Below are 19,059 nucleotides of genomic sequence, written 5' to 3'. Positions count from 1 at the left end.
ACATTGTGATCTGTAGTGGAGAGGTGGAGGTATCCTCTGGGGAGAAAAGGAATGAAAATCAGAAGCAAGATGGAATACATGTGAGTGAATGAGAGGAAGACAGGTTTAAATACTTGGGGTCAGGCAAGATGAGTGTCAGGTTATTAGTGACACAAAGATGGCAAGAGTGAAATGAAATGTTTAAGGACAGTAGTGAGACTTGCTGTGATGCATGGTTTGAAGGCTGGCAGAGCTAAAGATGTTCAGATTTCAAGCTATTAAGATCAGGAGAGAGAGGATTAGAAATGAATATACCTGAAGGACTGTTCAGGTTGAGCATTTTGGAGACAAAGAGAAGCAAGGCTGAGAGGGTTTGGACATTTGTAGAGGAGGGATGGTGGACATGCTGGACGAAGGATGTTAAAGATGGAGCTGCCAGGAAGGAGGAAGACTGCAGAGAACATTGATAGATGTAGGAAGAGGGCAGAGCCCCTTGAATACAATTTAGTTTTTCAGTCATTTATAAAGCACCAAAAGACAACATACGTTATAGGTCTTTACTTTAACAACTTTTACAGAGCTTCAACTCAAAACAACTTCACAAAGGCTGTGAAAATATTTACAAGGTGAAAAAACAACTACTGTCTTCATCTAAAAAGCTTTAAAAATGTGCAACTTCTTGTTTGGCATGCAAACACATTCTCCCACACACAGGAAAAAGAAAACAAACATACCCGCGTGAGCTTGTGGCTCCCTTTTGTACCTCATACAAACGTATCTTTCAGATAAAATTATCTTAATAAATATTTCAAACACTCCATACAGTAAACAGAAAATGCATGCATGGCAGTTTGATTTGAGAGAACAAACATCATTATAAAACCTAAGTCAAATAAGTGTCGTTTCATATCTGATCAGATATAAATAGGAAAAGAAGACATTTGTACAGCAACAGCAAAATGATTGCTAGATCCGAACCAAGGGAGAGTCTCACACACAAAAAAAGGCTGACAACGACGAGTTCAGATTCAGTAGTGTGTAGCGTGGGTTTCATTTCGCACATCTACAATGAGTGCAGAATGTCAGCATTTCCCTTACGTGTAAGGTAACTGCAAACCACACAAACATATCCTACTATGGTTGTGTGACAGTAACGATTAGCAGTATACAGACGGGCAAATACTTGACTGTGTACATGCGCCATCTTCTCTGCATGTGAACACCAAGTCGACAGAAATATAGTGTTTACGCTCACTAGAGATGCTACAGCTAGCCATGGAGGGGTGCACGCCACGCACGGATAATGGCATGATTACTCTACCAATGTTTACAACAGTAGTCAGAGGACAAGTTGATTCACTAATACAGAATATAAACAGGCCAAAGAGCAGCGTAAAGAAATGCGCTTGAATATTCTGCATCTGCTCTGTCAGCAAGTCTTTCAATCAGTCTGAGGTCAGACGTCTGGGCTAGGCGAAAAGGACAGGACGGGAGCGTACAGTAGAAAGCATTCAACTGGGTCATGCATTGCACAGTTTCCTCCAGAGGAGGCCTCAGAACAGTAGAGACAAAATCATCCCAGCATTTGGCTTTTCCTTCTTAATAAAAGTGACAGCCTTTTTCTCTCACAGTAACAAAACATACATGATCTCCTTTCTACAACATTTAGAAAAAAAACGTATAACAAAACTCCACAGAGGAAACTTCTTCCAGTGATGCTACGTAGTGTCACGGCTCATTTCCTCACTGTCTCTTTCATCCTTCCTGAAGGAGGCAGCAAGTGTCAAGCATGTCTAAAAGTTCCTCTGGGAAGCCAGTTTAAGTCCAAGCTAAAAGCCTTCACAGGTCCTCGGAGTGCAGCACAGATTAGATGCTGAATTATGACCGTCAAGCGGGACTTAAACAAGGAGGTACATTATTTTTCACGACATCTAGCTTTAGAAGCAAAGCCTGCGCTTGTATATAATCACATCAGGTCATTCTTATCAGCAGGCAGCAATCTGTAGTATCCAGAGATAAATCCCATTATACATGGGATATGATTCCCTGTCCTTAAACATTTAAAGTGTCCAGGTATTTCTGGCATGTCATTGTCTACTTTTCAGATGCAAAGATCTGATGTTGGATCGTTAGGTCCTCTGGCGTGGTAACTTTAAAGTCTCAGGTTTGGACGTCTGACGGTTCAGTATTCAGGAGCCCCCCTACTGTCAGTAAGGGCAGGGCAGCTTGTCCCACCTTCCCCAGGTAGCGAGTCAAAGGCGTAGCAGCACCGCCGAAGGAGCAACAACAACCCCAAGCTGCAGCCTCTCCTGGGCCGGTGGGACAGGGAGGGGGTGGTGGGGGAGGGGGAAGAGATGAACTCGATGCAGGGCTGTGAGTTAAGACTGTGTCACGGCCCGGGTGCAGAATCGAGGACGGGCTTGAGTGTTTGTATGGAGAGCGTGGGAAATGGGGAAGATGAGAGTCCCGGGAAGAAATGGGCGATGGGTTCGTGTAAGAGTGTGTGAGCAAGGTGGGCGCTGAGGCCACAGTTGGGAGAGAGCTGGATGTGAGAGATGACATCAGGTGTTTGCTGCAGTGGAAATGTGATTGCGGTGAACTGCATGATGGATGTACTCTGATAGGATAATAAAGGCTTGTGTTCTCCTCTAGATAACGTCTCTTTGGCTCTTGTGTGAGCGGCAGTGTAAAATGCGATTGGCCTGGCGTGTTGGAGCTATGAGCAGAGAACAGGTCGGGGGGTTTGGGAAAATCAAGTAAAGAGGTCTCAGAGTTTGCAGTGGATGAGGATGAAGAGTGGAATGAAAGGTTTAATTCAGGTTCTAGTGCTGGGCAGGGTGGTAAGTGTGCATCTGTCTGGAGCTTTGAATCTGGGGCAGCAGACACATAGGAGGCGGCAGGGGCCAGGTATGTGGGTGCTGGGCCCCCTCTGTAAGAGCAGGCTGAGAGGAATGCAGAGGTTGTCTTGGAAGGGTCAATGGCTGCAGTGATGGAGGGGGTAAAGGTGGAGAAGGAGGGGGTGGGGGGCTCCTGAAGTCCTGTCAGAGACTGGTCGCGGAGGCACTTGAATCGGGGAGGTAAGTTGTGACGACCCGGTAACCCTGGGCGTGGCGGATCATGTCGCGGATTTCCCCATTGAGCTCCAGCAGCTTGGAGCAGATCAGACTGAGGTCCTGCCGGGAACCGACCAGGGCGATTGTGCCCGTCTGGCCCAACGTTTGGTGACGGAAGTAGACGTTGAGCAGCGTCTGGACCTCACTCTCTGAGCTGCCGCCAAACACTCCGTTCGGCCACTGCCTCCTGAAATAGACACAAAAAGAGGGAAGTATTATAATTATTACAGGTAGATCTAAAGATACATACTTTCTATATTCAATCTCATTAGACCAAGCTACAAAGTATACATACACAATTAATATATTCAACTCAATAAAATTTGTCCATAAGTACAGGAATGCCACTAGACCCACATCTATAACTTGCCAAATAACACCAAATAGAATAAACTACGCAAGTAATTTTTCAGTTCGAACTCTTGCCTAAATATTCTGTAATTTATACAGATGCTATTGTTAAACATATCAGGTCTATCAATTTTGCCTCAGGATTGGATATTCTCATCTTAACAGCTGCTTTTATATAGCGGTCATTCACCACTCCGGTATATCCCCATAAATAAGAAAATCCTGTATAATCAAATATTTGTTTTAACTTCCCTAACCGTAACTTCAAAACACCTTTATCATATTGATTCTTTGGAAAAATAGACATTAAAAAGTACAGTTTATTCCTATTTCCACTCAATAATCTAAACCTAAAACCAATCATCCTACATTTAACTTCATCTTTATCAACTTAAATCTCCCCACTTCTTGATCTCAATAAGTCAAATGATAGGGTGAGGCAAGGTCTAACAATGGTTTCACCCGAAGCCTCTGCTGATAATGAACCACACCCTTTTTTTCACACCTTGGATCATGTGATGAGCCACATGAGCAATAGCGGGTCAACGACCCTCTTGCGGGGCAATCCCCTCTAGGGCTTAAAATCTGGGAGTCTTCATCATTTGGTCTTAGAACTGAAGAAGCTTCTTGGATGAGAGGTGAAACATCTTCAAGACATTTAAAGAAGTTCAGTCGCTTTTCATTCCAAGCTCCTTAGATCCTCCTCTACTTGTATTACAGGATTTCCAAATTTAAAGCCACAGAACTGTCCTACTTTACCTCATGCAAACATTACAATTTTACTTTCATAAGGATTTACACTTTCCTGTCTACACAACATCTTTCTACTCCATCTAAAGCCATCTGAAGCTCTGATTCTGTCAATACTACAATATCATCTGCGTACAGAAGCACAACAGAGATAGATAGATAGACCTCAACATCTCCCAAGCTTAAGTTTCTCAGCCAGGAATGACAGCCCTTTATAATGTCTACTTATTATATACTTCAAAATCATTTGTAAAGATTGGAGAAAGTGATGGGGACACAGTGTGTTCACATGGTCATTTTTTGGATCATTTGTTCTTTTACGTTGAGACAAAATAATAAAATCATTAAATCTCAGGATACACCCCTGTATGCTGATGACCTCATGCTGCTCACCTGCATTCCTGGATGTAGCGCACGGCTTTGGTGAACTCATGGTTCCTAAGGCACTCCAGTATGGCCTGCACCGCTGCCTCTGAGGTGGGGAAGCTGGGCACAACCATGGCTGCCACCTGGGTGGCGTGTGAGTGAGTGTGGGCCAAGTGTTTGTGTTCCAAGTCGCTGGCTACGGCTGCCTCTGCTGCCTGCAGGCTGCTCTTAAGATCAGTAAGCTCTCGAGACATGTTCAGCAGCTAAGAGGTGGAGGGACAACAGATGGTGATGGGTGAGTGTGTGTATCTGAAATTTATGTCATCACAGAGGAAATGTCTATATTAAAAGATTGAATGCTCAAGATTAAGTTTGCAGTGTAGCAGGGTTTTTCTAAGGGTCAACATCATTTTAATTTAACTAGTAAACCATACATATACTTATAAAAGCATATGTCTATTTAAATAAAATAATGTGGCTCTATATATCATAGACATTTGTATTAGAATGTTCCTTATCATACAGCTGGATGATACAAGGAAAGACCAAGTCACAAGGGGAAATTGCCCTAGTTGATATCAATCACACTGACCTAGAAAACCTCAAATTTGATGGACATTTAATGTTTAACTGATAAATTTAGAACAACAACAGTTATGCAGATCTTGGTATTTAATGTGTTTGATTGTGAGATTACTTGGACTCTGAATCCTCTCATGTAGACATAAGGGAACCAGCATGTTCCTCTGTTAGCCTGCAAGTCACACTTAATGAAGAATGTTTTGACTCACCTCAGGCACGGAGCTTATTGCATGAACTTGACCAATGAGCGAGCAGTAGGACTGGAACAGAAGGAGGAGCTGGAAGTGAAGTTTGTAAAGCCTCTGACAAAGCTCCAGTTGCTAGAAGACACAAGTGACAAAAAAAAGCTTAGATTTTTCAGAAGCAGAGATCACAAACAATCACAATCACAAATTGTTGTAAGCACATGCAAAGGAATACAAACACGTGACAACAAAACTGAGTGATTGAGTTGTGAAAAGTTAATTAAGCAGTTTAAGAGGAATCTAGAGTGAAGTGAAGAGAACTTACTGCAAGAGACTCCATTTGCTAGACAGCGAGAGAGCATGTTAGGGCATCAAGAGTGAAGTGAGAGGAAGACAAAGCATCAATCAAACACATGCACAGCAAGTTAAAAAATCCTGACTATTTACAGCCGGGCTGCCAAGAATTAATCAACACAGTAGAGAAAAAACAGCAACTTTAAACTTAACGACTCCGGCACAGAAAAGAAATTTCAGGAGGATATAACGTTATGGAGACAGAGCCAGCGTGCAAAGAGGGCAAACATTTCAATCCACAGAGAAAGAAAGCCATTAATACAACACAAAGATTAAGCTACATAGACTGAATCAATTTTCCAGTAAAAATTTGCGCTTTTATTGGTACAGTAAATAATAAATAAAGTTGTTTGTACCTTCTCCTCTGAATCTCCAGGTTGGCAGGTAACCACACTGTCACCAGGACATCTGGGAAATGTGTCCTTACAGTTTCTGAGCCACTGAAAGACAAACAAATGGAAAACTTCATTGGAAAGAGGAGTGGACAGAAGAAAAGTTGGTAAATATTTTATCTGGCACACATTTGAAGGAGGAGATAAGTAAACGTGCACTTACCGATACAGCAGCCTCCTCTTTGGTGTTGTAAGTATCCAGGTACTCTTGCAGCTCCAGTGCACTGAACTTCATCTTTTCGAGGAGGCCATAGGACATGATCTATACAGACCAACAAGAAGAAAGGAGCAGTAAAATGAGCTCAGTATTAGACTTGTCTTTGGGTTTTTTAGACTCACATAGACTGAAGCAGCTACAATACTGTGATCAGCAAGAAGCCTGCCAACTGTACTCACCGTGTCAGCATCAATGTAAATGGTAGGACAATCTGAGCATGTGGTGAGCATCTGTGAGGACCTGAGAAACTTTGATCCAATGCCTCTTAATCCCTCGCCAAGATAAGTGGCAACATCTTTTGTTAAGGTGCAGAATTTTCCCTGGATGTTCTGGAAAAAGACACTGTACTGTAATTCATGCTAATTGGAGAGATATAATATATAATTATATATGAGTGATAGCTTGAAAAAAAATGGGGGTACAAAAAACAAGAAACCCAAACATAAAAAAAAACAAACAAAAAACACCCCCTAAAGGTAATCCTTCATGTGATGTACCTTAAAGAGTGATGAGAAGACTTGAAATGTGTAGACAGCACAAGACCCATCTGAGTCTATTACAAGCTGGTTGATGTGGCAGCGCCATGCCTCCTCGGCATCGTCACACACCGTGGGTTGGAACGCTGCCAAGATGGCGGAAAAAAATGGAGAGGGGGGAGGAGGAAACCCAAGGTCCTCCAAATCATCAACATCATCACGCAAGCTGTAACAACAGAGATGAGAAAGAACTGAGTCTGTGCTGTTTGCACCCGGTACGATAAGTATTTGAAAAATGTATCTAACAGGATTTAATAATATCTCAAAAATGTTAAGAATAGGACAAAATAGGCAAAACATCCATGAAAAATGTCCCATTAGGTTTTTCCTGGCTTAGTAGTTACGCTTCGGGAGTCATTTTCTGTTGCACTATTAAACAAAATCTACATTTTTTGCCATTTTTGGTCATTATCACAGTTTCTATTGTTCTTGATCAAACACAACAAAACTGGTGATTTTCCTTTGGGTCGAGCTAAAACTTCTTTCAGTGTGCCACCAAAAGTTTTTACGGTAGGGAAAACCCTGACAGAGACTCTGGCAACAATCCAGCAGTGTATTCAGCATGCAGGGATTAATATTTAAATCATGTCTTTCAAACTAACCTGGGCAGACAGTTTGGGTCTAGAAAGTCCAGTGGAGGCTGGCAGTAGTCTGGGTTAAGACCACGGTCCATATTTGGCAGCTGATTTTGAGGTTGCCCCGGCAAATCCAGAGTGAAGCTCTCTCCACATTCGGAGCCGGGGGGGAGCTCGTTGACACTCAGCGACAGTTCATCATCCTGGGCCTGAGTGTCCTCGTCCTCACCACACACCCTCACCTGAGAAAACAAAAACATTACATTTGTGATGATCCAAAATGTATCTAGGCAAACAACACATACGTCCAAGTCTATTATTTCTCACATGTAGTCCAATGTGATCGTCATGGAGAACTCCCTGGCTTGGGGTGGTGGCGTTGAGGGACTGGGGGTCAGCAGATGTGTCGTATGATGTAGACAGAGAATCGGTGTGATTGGTTTCCTCTGATGGAGACGGGTTAGTCTGGAACAGGGAGGCAAATCATGAATGTTGACTCAGGAAAAATAATAAGCCTTTTAAGGCTTCAGAGGATTTTTAATGTGTTGATCTAGCAGCTAAGTCTACTCACAAGCTGAGAATGGGAGAGGCTCTGGCTAGTTGAAGACTCCTCTTCCTCTGATGACTCGTCTGAATCGTGAGGGTCTTCGTGACCCAGACTGGGGGTACTGCCTGAGTGCTGGCTCTCCTCCAGCAGGTCGCCCAGCTCTGTGCTGTCCAGAGACCGCCGGCGCACACCCCAGTTAAAGTTATCGACAGTCTCACCCTAGATTTAAAAAAACAAAACAACAACAAACACACACATACATGTTGGAAGACATGGACACAATGAATGGTAGAAGTAAAATCCCTGCGATGAAGGGAACATTTTTACTTTAATCTCTCAAAACACAAAATAATTGCTTTAGTTACAAGCACAAGATGCAAGATGGACTGTTATTCATGGCATGAATATATGCTGGAAAGGCTGTTTTCAGCCTGTAAAATTATCTTTGCACCATTAAGACTTTATAATAACTATAATATATTTATCTCTATTTAAAAAATAGCAGTGCTGTCACAAATGTAGTTCTGCAATCAAGCCGTGAGAGCAAAATGAAGCACAAAGATGATTTTGTTTTTACGTTCCAGAGCAAAACAAAGAGGCAGGAACACCAAAGAGCTGATGAAGGCTAATGTTAAGTACTCAGTGTGAGGGACCTTACCTGGAGCTCCTAGGCAGCGAGGGGAAGAAAGAGAGAGACAGAGTTAGAGAGAAAGAGGTGAGGCGGGAGGACAGAGAAATACTTTTCAAATATGTTGAAGAAAGACAGGTGGATAAGTTGAAAGACACAGTAAAGGTAAAATGAAAGAAAGGACCACTGTGTCAGCATAAATCAAATGACCACAGGTGAAATACAGTATTATTGTGACTCTCACCTCTCCATCCTCCAGCTCCACATCCAGGAAGTCAAAGTCTCTGAAAACCCTGAACTGCTGCTCACTGGCGGTGTCATCTAATGTGTCCTCTCTGGTACCACCGTCCTCAGATGACACGCCGCTCTCCCGCACCTCCATCATGTCCAAGTCACCACAGGATGAGAAGATCACCTGACAAGAAGACAGAAACAGGTTTTTAGACTTGTCAGATACAATTAGTGAAGCTATCTTAATAACAGAAACATCCCCAGAAAACTTTAGAGGTTTTACTCCCTCTACAAAATAGAAAAAAAAGAAGAAATACAAGCTTGAATTTTGTTGACTGTGTACATAAAGAACAAGTACAACAACAAAGTTAGCTTACAGATGGGTTCTTGGTAAGTCCAACTTCTTGTCCACATAGAGACAAAACGCTCACCAGCTTCTCTCTGGTTCTTTTCTGCATGTCGGAGAAAAACATCAAGAAGTGAAATACTCATCAGTAAAGTGATGGATTTTCTTCTCCGCTTCACATGCCTCATGCTTTGATGATCAAGGGATAATTTCTAAGCATGTTATAGACAGAAAGTTTTAAATCTGTTTTTCTTGGGCTATTTGAGGTCAGTATGCTAAAGAAGAATGACTTGATCAACACATTTTAATATAATATTCTTTTACAAGTCTTACAAAACCAAGCAGGACTGATGTGAAACCTTAGTTTTGGGCATTCATGCTACCTGAGATAACTGTGGTCGCCTCCAGCTGACAGGCACCAGAATGGTGTTGGAATTGGATCCAGAAGAAGTGGAGGAAGTACTGCGGGTCACAGCCATGGCTCTGGCTTTTCCCTCTCTACCCCCTGATCCTTGGAGCTCATCAAAACGGCGCCCGATCACCGGTGTCTAGGAAGATAACAAACAGACAGACATGCAAATTTTTTGATGCTTTACATATTGCATGTGTTGAGGAAATCCTTTTTTATTTATGACCTAGCAAAACACGGGGGTGTACTGTAACTGTAAGTCAATGATGGGCATTTACAAAAAAAAGCTCAGTAGCAGCAGCTTTCTTACTTCAGAGATGTCAAATGTGAAATCCAGAGTTTTGCCAGGGAGAGCTTTAGCGGAGCCGTCCCACACTCTGCTGACCTCTAGGTTGGAAAGATCACCCTGTGTGTGGCCGTACACTGGATGAACAAGGCTGGCAGAGCGTGATACCACCAGCTTCAAGATGTTTAAGGCATCCTTCCAGTGTACTGTCTATAAAGTCACATGTCAAACAGTATAACAGAAAGACAGAGTAAGAGAAACAGCAGTGCATGCAGTGCATTTCTCTAATATGAAGACCAAGTACTGTGCGACACTCACCTGGACAAACTTCTCAATGGTCTTCAGGACATCAGCGTTGAACTGTTTGACCTGCACAGCAGTCAGGTCCATGTGGCTAAGCAGACAGTAGATGATTTGGAGGAGAGACTGTTGCATACTGGGAAGTCCCTTATCCAGCAGCTGGGAGAGAGAAAGTAACATTCAGTAAGCACGCAGACACAAACCCAATCTCGCTTAAGGGCAAAGTCAATATGTGTATAACCAACTTGACTGTAAATTATTGGATTGTCCTTTAACAACTGGCTGAACAGTGAACAGGACAGGCTTCCAACAAATAATCAGCACAAACCACTTACTCAACATTCTTGCACCAGCTTCCATAGAAACATCCAATAAATGTGCAAACTAAAAAACAGAGAAAGATAAGACATATTTTCATATATAGAAGCACTCACCTCAGCCATATAGGTGACCATGTTGAGCGTTATGTCAGAGAAAGCCTCGTGAAGGTAGCGGCAAACCACGCTGACCCAGGAGAAAGGGTCCCTCGTGTAGGAACGTGTCTTATAGAGCGTCATCACATGTGCCAGATGGGACAGCTTTGTGTTCTTTTCCACCAAACATACCTGAGAAAGTAAACAAAAAAGCAGACAGACACTTTATGTGAGAAATATTGTCTTTTTTGATATTTTAGTTGTTCTTCTGTGTTTTAAAATGTCTGGCTTTTTATCTTTCTCCAAATGTACATCTTTACTGTTTGTCTAACAAACCTAAAAAAAGTCAAAGGAAGTAAAGCAAAAGCAAACTAAAGCCTAGACTCAGCCCACTTGAAGAATCCATAGTATTGCAGTACCTGTGCAATCCTCTCAGCACTTTCCTTACAAAACTGAGTTGGGTGGCTAAAGTGCTGGACCAGGTGAGGAAGCAGACACAGCACATTCAGAGGAAAGCCTACACAGGGAGAAGAGTTTGAACTTCAGATACAGCCAGTATAAATAAAAATAAACACGTTGTCGTACGACTGCTAAACGATACAATATAAAATCCTCAGTACCTACCTATAGACTGTGAGCTGTCGACAACAGGCACGCGGGAGACTGGAGTGAGCTGGCAGAAGAGCTGTAAGGTCAGGTCAGATGTAGCCTGGGAGGTAAATCCCTTCAACAAAAGCTGTTGAATCCCAGAGAACCCGCTCCACCTCAGCTGAGCCTGCAGCTTCTCCAGGCGCTCACGGTTCTCTGCTCTGTCTAAGGGCACCTGGGAAATGAGAGATTTTGGCTTAAGTGAAGCTGAAAGTTGCTTGTGGTACTTATTGTCTTCCACCTGCAAACTAAATATCTGAGACGCTAAAACAATCAATGAATCAATAGCCAGTTGCTAGGTCTGTGGTGGCCTTGAGTTAATAGGTTCCAAAGCTTGCTTTCATTTTAAAATAGCAGCAGTGTGAGCTTCTTAGGATGACGTAGTCTTCCTGGTATTAAGGGAAAACACAGGTTACAGGGAATGTTTGCTATCTTCTGCCTTATCTTGTCTTTAAGTTAACTGTTGTTTTTACAGATACATACATTTTCCTCTGTAATCAGCTATTTTTATCTCATCTACCTTTGACAGCAGCTTGTGAACGAGGCGAAGTGACATCTGGTATTCAAACTCGAAGTCTGACTCCATGAGCGACACTGCCACCCAGAAGACTGTGGCCAGTATTGACGAAGGATGAGACACGTGCGCGGGATCCGACAGAACGCTGGGATCAATGCGGTTGGTCGATGATGTGCAGGAGCCTGAACTTCTTCCTGTTCGTGCAAGGCCGTGACTGTTGCAAGCCTGCAGACCGAAAGCGAGTACAAAATTAGCATTAAGGGTTTGGCATTAAGGTGTCAGATTACACAGCAATTTTCCTTTCTTGCCTGTATGCGATCCAGAGTTGCACTGCGAGGGGGATCACTCGACTGGTTGCAACACTCGCCGAACTTCTTGGGGACAGAATAGGAGCGCTGGTGGCGCTGCGATGACAGACCGACAAATCCTGGGCCAGGGAAGTTGAGCTGACCCGTGCTCTTTCTGTTCATCAGTTTGTCACTTGTCACAAAGTCTGGTGAGGATGTCCTACAAATCAAACACAATGAAAGCAAAATGTTGAATATGTTGGAGTATCAAGTAGCTCTGAAACACCAGAAGAAGGTTGTTTAAATCCTTACATATGTTGTAATCTTCAAATTATCTGCATTACTTCCAAAGATTTAACATTCAAAGCAGACTAACCTGGTAAGAGCTGCCATAAGGTCACTGTTTTTCAGACACTCTGCTAGATTCACCACTACTGACTCCAGAGTTAACAGCACCTCCATCACATAGCCCTGAAACAGGTACAGGTATGAACATCAGCAATAATGTGAATCTTCACCAAATACAACAGGTTGAAAGTGCTACATCTCTATTATATGTCTCTTCTCTCACCTGCACCTCGTCTCCATGTTCTCCCACCACCTCAACGAGGCGTGAGACCAGATCAGAGACAGCATGGTTGTTGATCGGCTGTTTGAGAGCTCTAAAGATCTGGAAAGATCTGCCGGCATAGTGACGCGAGGAGCTGCACAGAGCCGTCTGTAAGGCCACGTCACTAAGCTGCTGCTCCAGGTGGAAGTCTGTGAAGATGGACATATTTCACCCCTTGTGCAGGTCTAAAATGAATCGATTATTGCTCCATTTGTGAAGATGGGTGAGGTCTGCTGTAGCTGTTATTCAGTGGTTTCTCACCTGACTTGGACTCCTTGAAGACAGAGACAACGTGGCGCAGGAAGTTGCTGAGCTGCTCTGTGCTTTTGGAGTTGGGGTTCTTTGGTGTGATGTCCTCATGCACCCACAGTGGCCCAGATGATCTGTGCAATAACAACACAGTACTCCAAGCACTGTATACCCACCACCAGTAGCACCACATAAAAGTTACACGAGCAGCTCACACAGTGTGGACTACAGTGAAATTTAAGCGCACGTCACACCCACACGCAGTGTCCACCTCGAGAACAGGACAAAAGATGACCAGAGTTGTGTTTACCTGGTGGAGAGAAACTCAATGAGTTTATTCGTCTTCTCATCCGTCTCATTGGGCGCATCTTCAAGATCCTCCAGGTCATCGGGTGTTACAAGGGGCAGATTTCCAACACTGCCGGCTGTGCTGCCACCACCCAGGCTAGCAGAGGATGAGTTGGAGGTGGAGCTGAGACCAGAGTCCACCACGGGAGATGCCTGCCACTCCCGCAAAAAGTCTGGTGCGTCTATGGGAATATTATGACATGCTATAGAGAAGTGTACTGCTACAGTAATATAATTTCTGGAGTCTTTAATCAGATTTTTGTGTACTACACTGCTTAGTTTCTTAGTCTTCCAATGAAAAGTGGTCCATCAGGTCATATCTTACTAGTAAATGTCAGAGGACTGATAAATGCTTGTATACACACTCAATATTTTCTACTTACGTGACTGCTGGTACTCTGTGTGGTAGCTGGACTTGATTGTGAGGGTCTTGTTGTCACTGATCTCCCTCGTCAGCATCAGTACTGAGGCTATTACCTGGATGCCCAAAAAGAAGTGTTGCTCAGTGAATATGTAAAGCTTTGCAGAACTCGGTAAAGTAAGTTTCAGTCCTACTTCATGTAATAAACTGGCCTAATAATAACAAACATTAAAATGGAGCTCTGACCTGAAAGTTGTTGTTGCAGGAGAGTGCAATAAGGAGGTGAAGAAGGAGACGTTTGCTGTGTTCATAGACCTCTGACCTGTAGTGGTCCAGACCTAGAAAATGAAGTACACACCGAGTAAGACAACAAAAGGTTTTGTAGTATTTCTGAACTAATCCCCACATGTACAAAGGCTTGTTGTGCCTCAATTTGTGCAACAGTGAATGAAAAAAGCTAAAAAAAAAACCCTAAACAATCAAACATGGATTCCTGGATAACTTCCTGTAAAAAGACCAGATGATGCTGAATCTCCTGAACTTGCAAGTTAGTATGTAGAATATGCTGAGTGCATAATTAATACAGCTGGCATCTGGGTGGGGGTAGGTATGTGTCTACATGCTAGATTGAAAGTGTTTCATTGTGATGCTTGAGAACGGCCTGTCCACGTCCACGTCTCTGTGTGATGGTGATAAAACACATCGTCACGCTATGAGCTCAGTGGACGTCACAGAAAATACCTTCAACATTTCAAGGATATTTTTGTGTGTTTGTTTCGGTGGGAAACACCCTGACTGAAAGGAGAATGAATTACACTTTTTGATTTTATCTTTTTTTGGTTCAAGTTCTTTTCGATCTACCTCGTGTTTCATTTGCTTTATCAGTGTGAGACTGAGGAATTTCTTATATAACAAATCAAGCATTTCCACATTCTCCAAAATGCATGTAGAACATTCTATGCAGGTTATTTTGGCTTATTTTTCTTCTTACCCCATTTTCCCCAAAATTAACCCATACAGGGTTTAACCAATTCAAGGGTGACATGAGTTGAGTTATGCTTACCTAAGAAGAGAGCATGTAGTAGCAGGGGCAGGTGTAAAGCCCAGTCTTCTCTCACACTGTGGTCCACTACCATCTCGGTCATAAAAATCACTGCAATGTTACACCTGAGGAACACACAAATTTTAGGTGAGTACAATAAAATCTTGGGATGTTTGATGGAAACATTTGATGTTTTCATGAGTTATAAGTTGGCGCACTGAACAGCACAAGTATTTTCCTGTAATCTGTGCTAGTGCATGAACTGTACATGGATCATAGATTTCAAAGCTCTCTACAACAGTCTTCATTTTATTTATTTAAAGTATTGATCTCTGAAGTGTCAGGACAGGCAGAGAAGATTAAGTGGAAAAGCTCTTTTAATATGAACTATTTTCCTAGTAGACCCTGAGCAAGCTGGCTTGGCTTCATTCTGTGCTTGAGTTTATCAGAAAATCTGAAAGTAGGCATAACATGTCTGTGAAACGCTGCCTGGCCCTGCTGATTGTAATATCACTCTTCTAACTAAGATCCTGTTTTTTCAGAAGTTTACTAAAGGTCATCTGTGTTTGTTTGTGTGCACCTGTGCAGTGGTCCTCTAGGTGTGATAGTTTCTGGAAGGTAGTCAACCAGAGGTGCCCAGCAGCCTCCATTAACAGGCATGGGTAACGGCTGAGGACGGTTGGTCTCGAGAATACTCAGCAGCCATCCAGCGTAAGGTGGAAGTGGGTCATCTATGAGCACAGAAAGATTTGGTTAGTAAAATCTGAAACATATATCCCACCAAAGCCATCATTCTGAATTAAAAGTAGTGCACAATTAACCATTTCACTTAAAAAGCATAAGGACTGATCCTTTGAGAATCCTCAAAGCACAGGCCGAGGAGGGGGAGTGGCAGCAATCTTCCACTCCAGCTTATTAGTTAACCACAGACATAGCGTTTTAAATCAATTGAAAGCTTAACTTTTTGCCTTGTCCACCATAACTGGAAAACTCAATAAAAAGTTATATTTGTTGTTATCTGTATTATTGTAGGGACCTTTACCTTTCCTTAATACTGTAGTTGTGATTCAATTTTGTTGCGACTTCATTTTATTGTGTTTGAAAAATACTACCAACTGTAGCGCAAATGAGGTTGTCATTTTTACACTTTGTTTTTTGCATGAATGAAACAAAGAGTAAGCTTGAAAGATGGCGTTTGGAGTCAGTGTCCGGTCTGTAGCTGTATAGTAGATGGTTGATGAATTGGCCTGTGTGACTGGGGCCTTAGCTAGGTGTTTAAATTATAGGAATCATCTAACCTACTTTGACAAGAATGTCAATGGCCGCTATTACAAGGTGCATGACAACACATTTAAAACATTTGCTTTTAGTCTCTATATCTGGCCAGAAAAACAAAAGAAAATATGTGGGATGAGAAGTTATAGCACAAGCACTGTCAGTAAAAATTACCATTAAAGTCTAAAGTTAAAATGGTGAAGATTTATCACTGAAAAGTCCACATCCCCAGAGTCTCTCCAAATAACAGCTGTCAGCTGTGAAAACCCCTGGGCTCTGTGTGTGAGTCAAAGATTGCACTTTATTCCTCATGAGAACCAAGTCAGGCCTTACTTTTTTCATCCTCATAGGAGCCTCCGGAGCTGTTGCTGTAACGAGACTCCAGTCTGTTGTGAGCCCTCGCCCGGCTGTGAAAAATCCACCACATTTAAAGTCAAACTCAGCATTTCCAGATTTGATTGACAATATCCTCATGGTATTATCATCGCTACATACAGTAACTGATACGATGCTGACATTTTTTAGCTATCTTTATGACAGCCTCTTGAGAGACTGTCTCACCCAAATAAAACACTGTATCACCATGACAACCCATGCTGCAGCTATAAGTATATAAGGTATAAAAAATTACTTACCGTTCTTCACTCTCTCTGACCATCTTGGTCTCATCTGTCTCTGGCAGGTTTTCCTGACCAGCCACTACGGTGTTACTACTGGAGGTGGTGCCTACACATTTAACAGAAACACAGCAGAGTCATCCATCTGTCACATGAAAAAAGCTGTCAAGTTCAAACCAGGGGTAAGTGTTGAAAATATAATTTGACTCCACAGACTGTGACAGGAACACATCCCCTCACCTGTCTGGGATGTGGAGGCTTTGTTGCTGGCAGCAAAGCGATAAAATGGAGGATTATCACAGTGCAAAACCACAGGGTTGACAGGGTCGGTCTGCTGCAGCTCAAACAGGAGCTCCTCCATAGTCTGGATGGTGTTATTGCGACACATGTAAATCACCACCTTCTTAATCTACAACAGATGAGCAAGCATTAGTTAGAAATTCTGGGTTATTTGCATTACTTCTGCATATTTGTTATGATATCTTTGTGAGGATTACTGTATTTAACTTTTTGTTTTTTTAACTAAAAAATGCTCTTACATAAGGCAGTAATGTGGTGTCACTGCTAACTCCACACAGGCTGATGAGGAACTGCAGGGTGACTCGCAAGTTGTTGCTCCACCTCTCATTCGACACTAGAGCGTTCCAGGCATTCTCAATCTCTGGTCCGGGAACCTCATCTCCATACTGTAAAGGAAAAAAAAAAAATCTAATTAGAAAGCTAGAGGTGTGTTTGGGAGTTTTCACAAGTAGGAACTAACTCGGCTTCTCACCTTAGCAGTCATGAACATGAGGTTGTTGAGCACCAATGATGTCGCCTGCAAGGAGCCCCAGCCGTTGCCTCTCAGGCTGGGGGATGCACCCAGGCCCCGAGCCTGACCTCGAGGTTCTTCCTCTGGTGTGCAGGGACTTGAAGCAGGAGGTAAGAGACCTGTGTCCACTAGCTCAATGTTACTAAGCCAGGGTAGCAGGTAGGATAGCATGATCTGTCTGCCATTAGGATGGGTGGTTGGGAAACGTTGGCTCACCTCTGCAAATACCAGGAGAATTCACTTATTCATTTTTTTTAAAATTTATGCTGCTTCCTTATTAACTTCTCTTCCACATTAAAGTGTAAGGAGATACCTTTTTCTAAAAATGCATATAGATATATTAGTTAGTTTATATTTAACTGTTCTTTTTTGTTGCATTTGTACCATTTGGAAGAATTCCACAGAAGAACAGACGAGAAGAATTTACCTGAGAAAAGAGGCAGCGTGAGCTCTGGGTACATGCTGGCAAGCTGGATGGAGAGCTGCGCAAGGCTGACACTGTACAGAGGAGGGAGGGGGCCGTGAGTCCCATACAAAATATTACCAGGCTTCTGCTCCACCATCCGCTTGGAGTATGCACACAGCTTAGATTCCAGCACCTGCAGGAAACATTTATTTTTAAATCTTTGCCAGGTTTTGGCTTTATGACTTTGTTTAATATGTGCCATGAAAGTGAGCATACCTGCATCAGCTGCATGGAGATTTCATATATTTCCCTGCTGGTGTCTGAGGCTTTGAACAGCACGAGGTTGAGCAAAGTCACAAGGTCACATGGATAATTCCTGGCATAATAAATAGAAACAGCTATTGGTTACTGTAAGAACTCAACCAATGAGTATTAACAACCAAGTGGGCATCGTGGTAAATAAAGTAAGCTTTATATCTACATCTGTTCCCTGATAGTAAAAACATCAGGAGTTCAGATTAGAACCAGGGTGTGACTCCCGACCTGTTACCGCACACTGTGGCGATGGCCTTGAAGCAGCCAGATGCAAGCTGGTAAGACCCGGTGAAGCAGCGGTCCACAGCCCAGTTGAACAGGTTGATCTGATCTGGATTCAGTTCTAAAAGCAGAATGACCACCTCACACCCCAGACGGTGCACCTAAAGGACGACATGTTATTGTGTTGAGGCACTATTGGATGCATGTATTAAAAACTGATTTGTAACTTCTTAGATTAAACTAAAATGCCAAAATTCAAATACATGTCATAGAGAGCTAACTGTACAACAAGTTAAACCATCAAATCCCTGAGTCCACCTACCCGTAAGTCATGACAGGCCAAGATGTTGTCAAGCCATTTGTAGAGATAACCATCAGTAGAGAGACCCACGTTGTCAAAAACTGGACCACAGCACAGAACTGCTGACATGGCCTGGGAGACAAAAGCAAAGCTGACTACAATGCTTATATTTCTGTAAAATATCCTGAATCACTGCAAAAAGGAGTTTGGTGATTTGGGACCTGCTTACCTTGAGAGCACTATACTGGTAGCGAGTGATCTGGTGGTTGCGGTCACTGTACCGGTCAAGAGGCGTAAACATAACACTGAAGGGCCCGGCCCACTGGCTGAAGAGAATGAAGAGATGGTGCCTCAGAGACTGCTGAGGGAAGAGGAAGCGCCTGTGGTGGACTGCACAGACGTGAGAGAAAGAAAGAGAGACGCTGAGGGTGAGAACAAGAGACAAAATGACTCTGAAAAGGCCAGTACGTTGCCTGCTACTGAAAAATCG

The 19,059-nt window shown here is 42.9% G+C and overlaps 1 protein-coding gene across 1 annotated transcript in view; it reads right to left on the bottom strand.

Annotated features, from left to right (window-relative positions):
* Positions 1–531: 531 nt before the first annotated feature.
* fryb (furry homolog b (Drosophila)) overlaps positions 532–19,059 on the bottom strand; it is a 37,663-nt gene continuing 19,135 nt past the window's right edge. Inside the window, exons 28-67 of the mRNA XM_063488475.2 lie at positions 18,799–18,959; positions 18,591–18,701; positions 18,275–18,429; positions 18,008–18,107; positions 17,753–17,924; positions 17,287–17,543; positions 17,054–17,200; positions 16,755–16,923; positions 16,533–16,623; positions 16,231–16,304; positions 15,203–15,353; positions 14,644–14,747; positions 13,827–13,918; positions 13,603–13,696; positions 13,182–13,401; positions 12,884–13,005; positions 12,584–12,771; positions 12,389–12,483; positions 12,034–12,232; positions 11,729–11,950; positions 11,185–11,383; positions 10,980–11,077; positions 10,582–10,752; positions 10,166–10,306; positions 9,872–10,057; positions 9,536–9,700; positions 9,184–9,258; positions 8,820–8,990; positions 8,606–8,614; positions 7,972–8,166; positions 7,728–7,865; positions 7,428–7,642; positions 6,787–6,991; positions 6,469–6,618; positions 6,236–6,334; positions 6,037–6,120; positions 5,652–5,669; positions 5,351–5,461; positions 4,587–4,822; positions 532–3,279 (exon numbers count right to left, since the gene is read on the bottom strand). Coding sequence (XP_063344545.1) covers positions 3,021–3,279; positions 4,587–4,822; positions 5,351–5,461; positions 5,652–5,669; positions 6,037–6,120; positions 6,236–6,334; positions 6,469–6,618; positions 6,787–6,991; positions 7,428–7,642; positions 7,728–7,865; positions 7,972–8,166; positions 8,606–8,614; positions 8,820–8,990; positions 9,184–9,258; positions 9,536–9,700; positions 9,872–10,057; positions 10,166–10,306; positions 10,582–10,752; positions 10,980–11,077; positions 11,185–11,383; positions 11,729–11,950; positions 12,034–12,232; positions 12,389–12,483; positions 12,584–12,771; positions 12,884–13,005; positions 13,182–13,401; positions 13,603–13,696; positions 13,827–13,918; positions 14,644–14,747; positions 15,203–15,353; positions 16,231–16,304; positions 16,533–16,623; positions 16,755–16,923; positions 17,054–17,200; positions 17,287–17,543; positions 17,753–17,924; positions 18,008–18,107; positions 18,275–18,429; positions 18,591–18,701; positions 18,799–18,959 — 5,849 coding nt within the window. The 3' untranslated portion in view covers positions 532–3,020. The remainder of the gene's footprint in view (positions 3,280–4,586; positions 4,823–5,350; positions 5,462–5,651; positions 5,670–6,036; positions 6,121–6,235; positions 6,335–6,468; positions 6,619–6,786; positions 6,992–7,427; positions 7,643–7,727; positions 7,866–7,971; positions 8,167–8,605; positions 8,615–8,819; positions 8,991–9,183; positions 9,259–9,535; positions 9,701–9,871; positions 10,058–10,165; positions 10,307–10,581; positions 10,753–10,979; positions 11,078–11,184; positions 11,384–11,728; positions 11,951–12,033; positions 12,233–12,388; positions 12,484–12,583; positions 12,772–12,883; positions 13,006–13,181; positions 13,402–13,602; positions 13,697–13,826; positions 13,919–14,643; positions 14,748–15,202; positions 15,354–16,230; positions 16,305–16,532; positions 16,624–16,754; positions 16,924–17,053; positions 17,201–17,286; positions 17,544–17,752; positions 17,925–18,007; positions 18,108–18,274; positions 18,430–18,590; positions 18,702–18,798; positions 18,960–19,059) is intronic.

The sequence above is a fragment of the Pelmatolapia mariae genome, linkage group LG10_11 (genome assembly GCF_036321145.2).
Source record: "Pelmatolapia mariae isolate MD_Pm_ZW linkage group LG10_11, Pm_UMD_F_2, whole genome shotgun sequence".
NCBI classification, from domain to species: Eukaryota; Metazoa; Chordata; class Actinopteri; order Cichliformes; family Cichlidae; genus Pelmatolapia; species Pelmatolapia mariae.
This window is presented reverse-complemented; position numbering and strand designations above follow the sequence as displayed.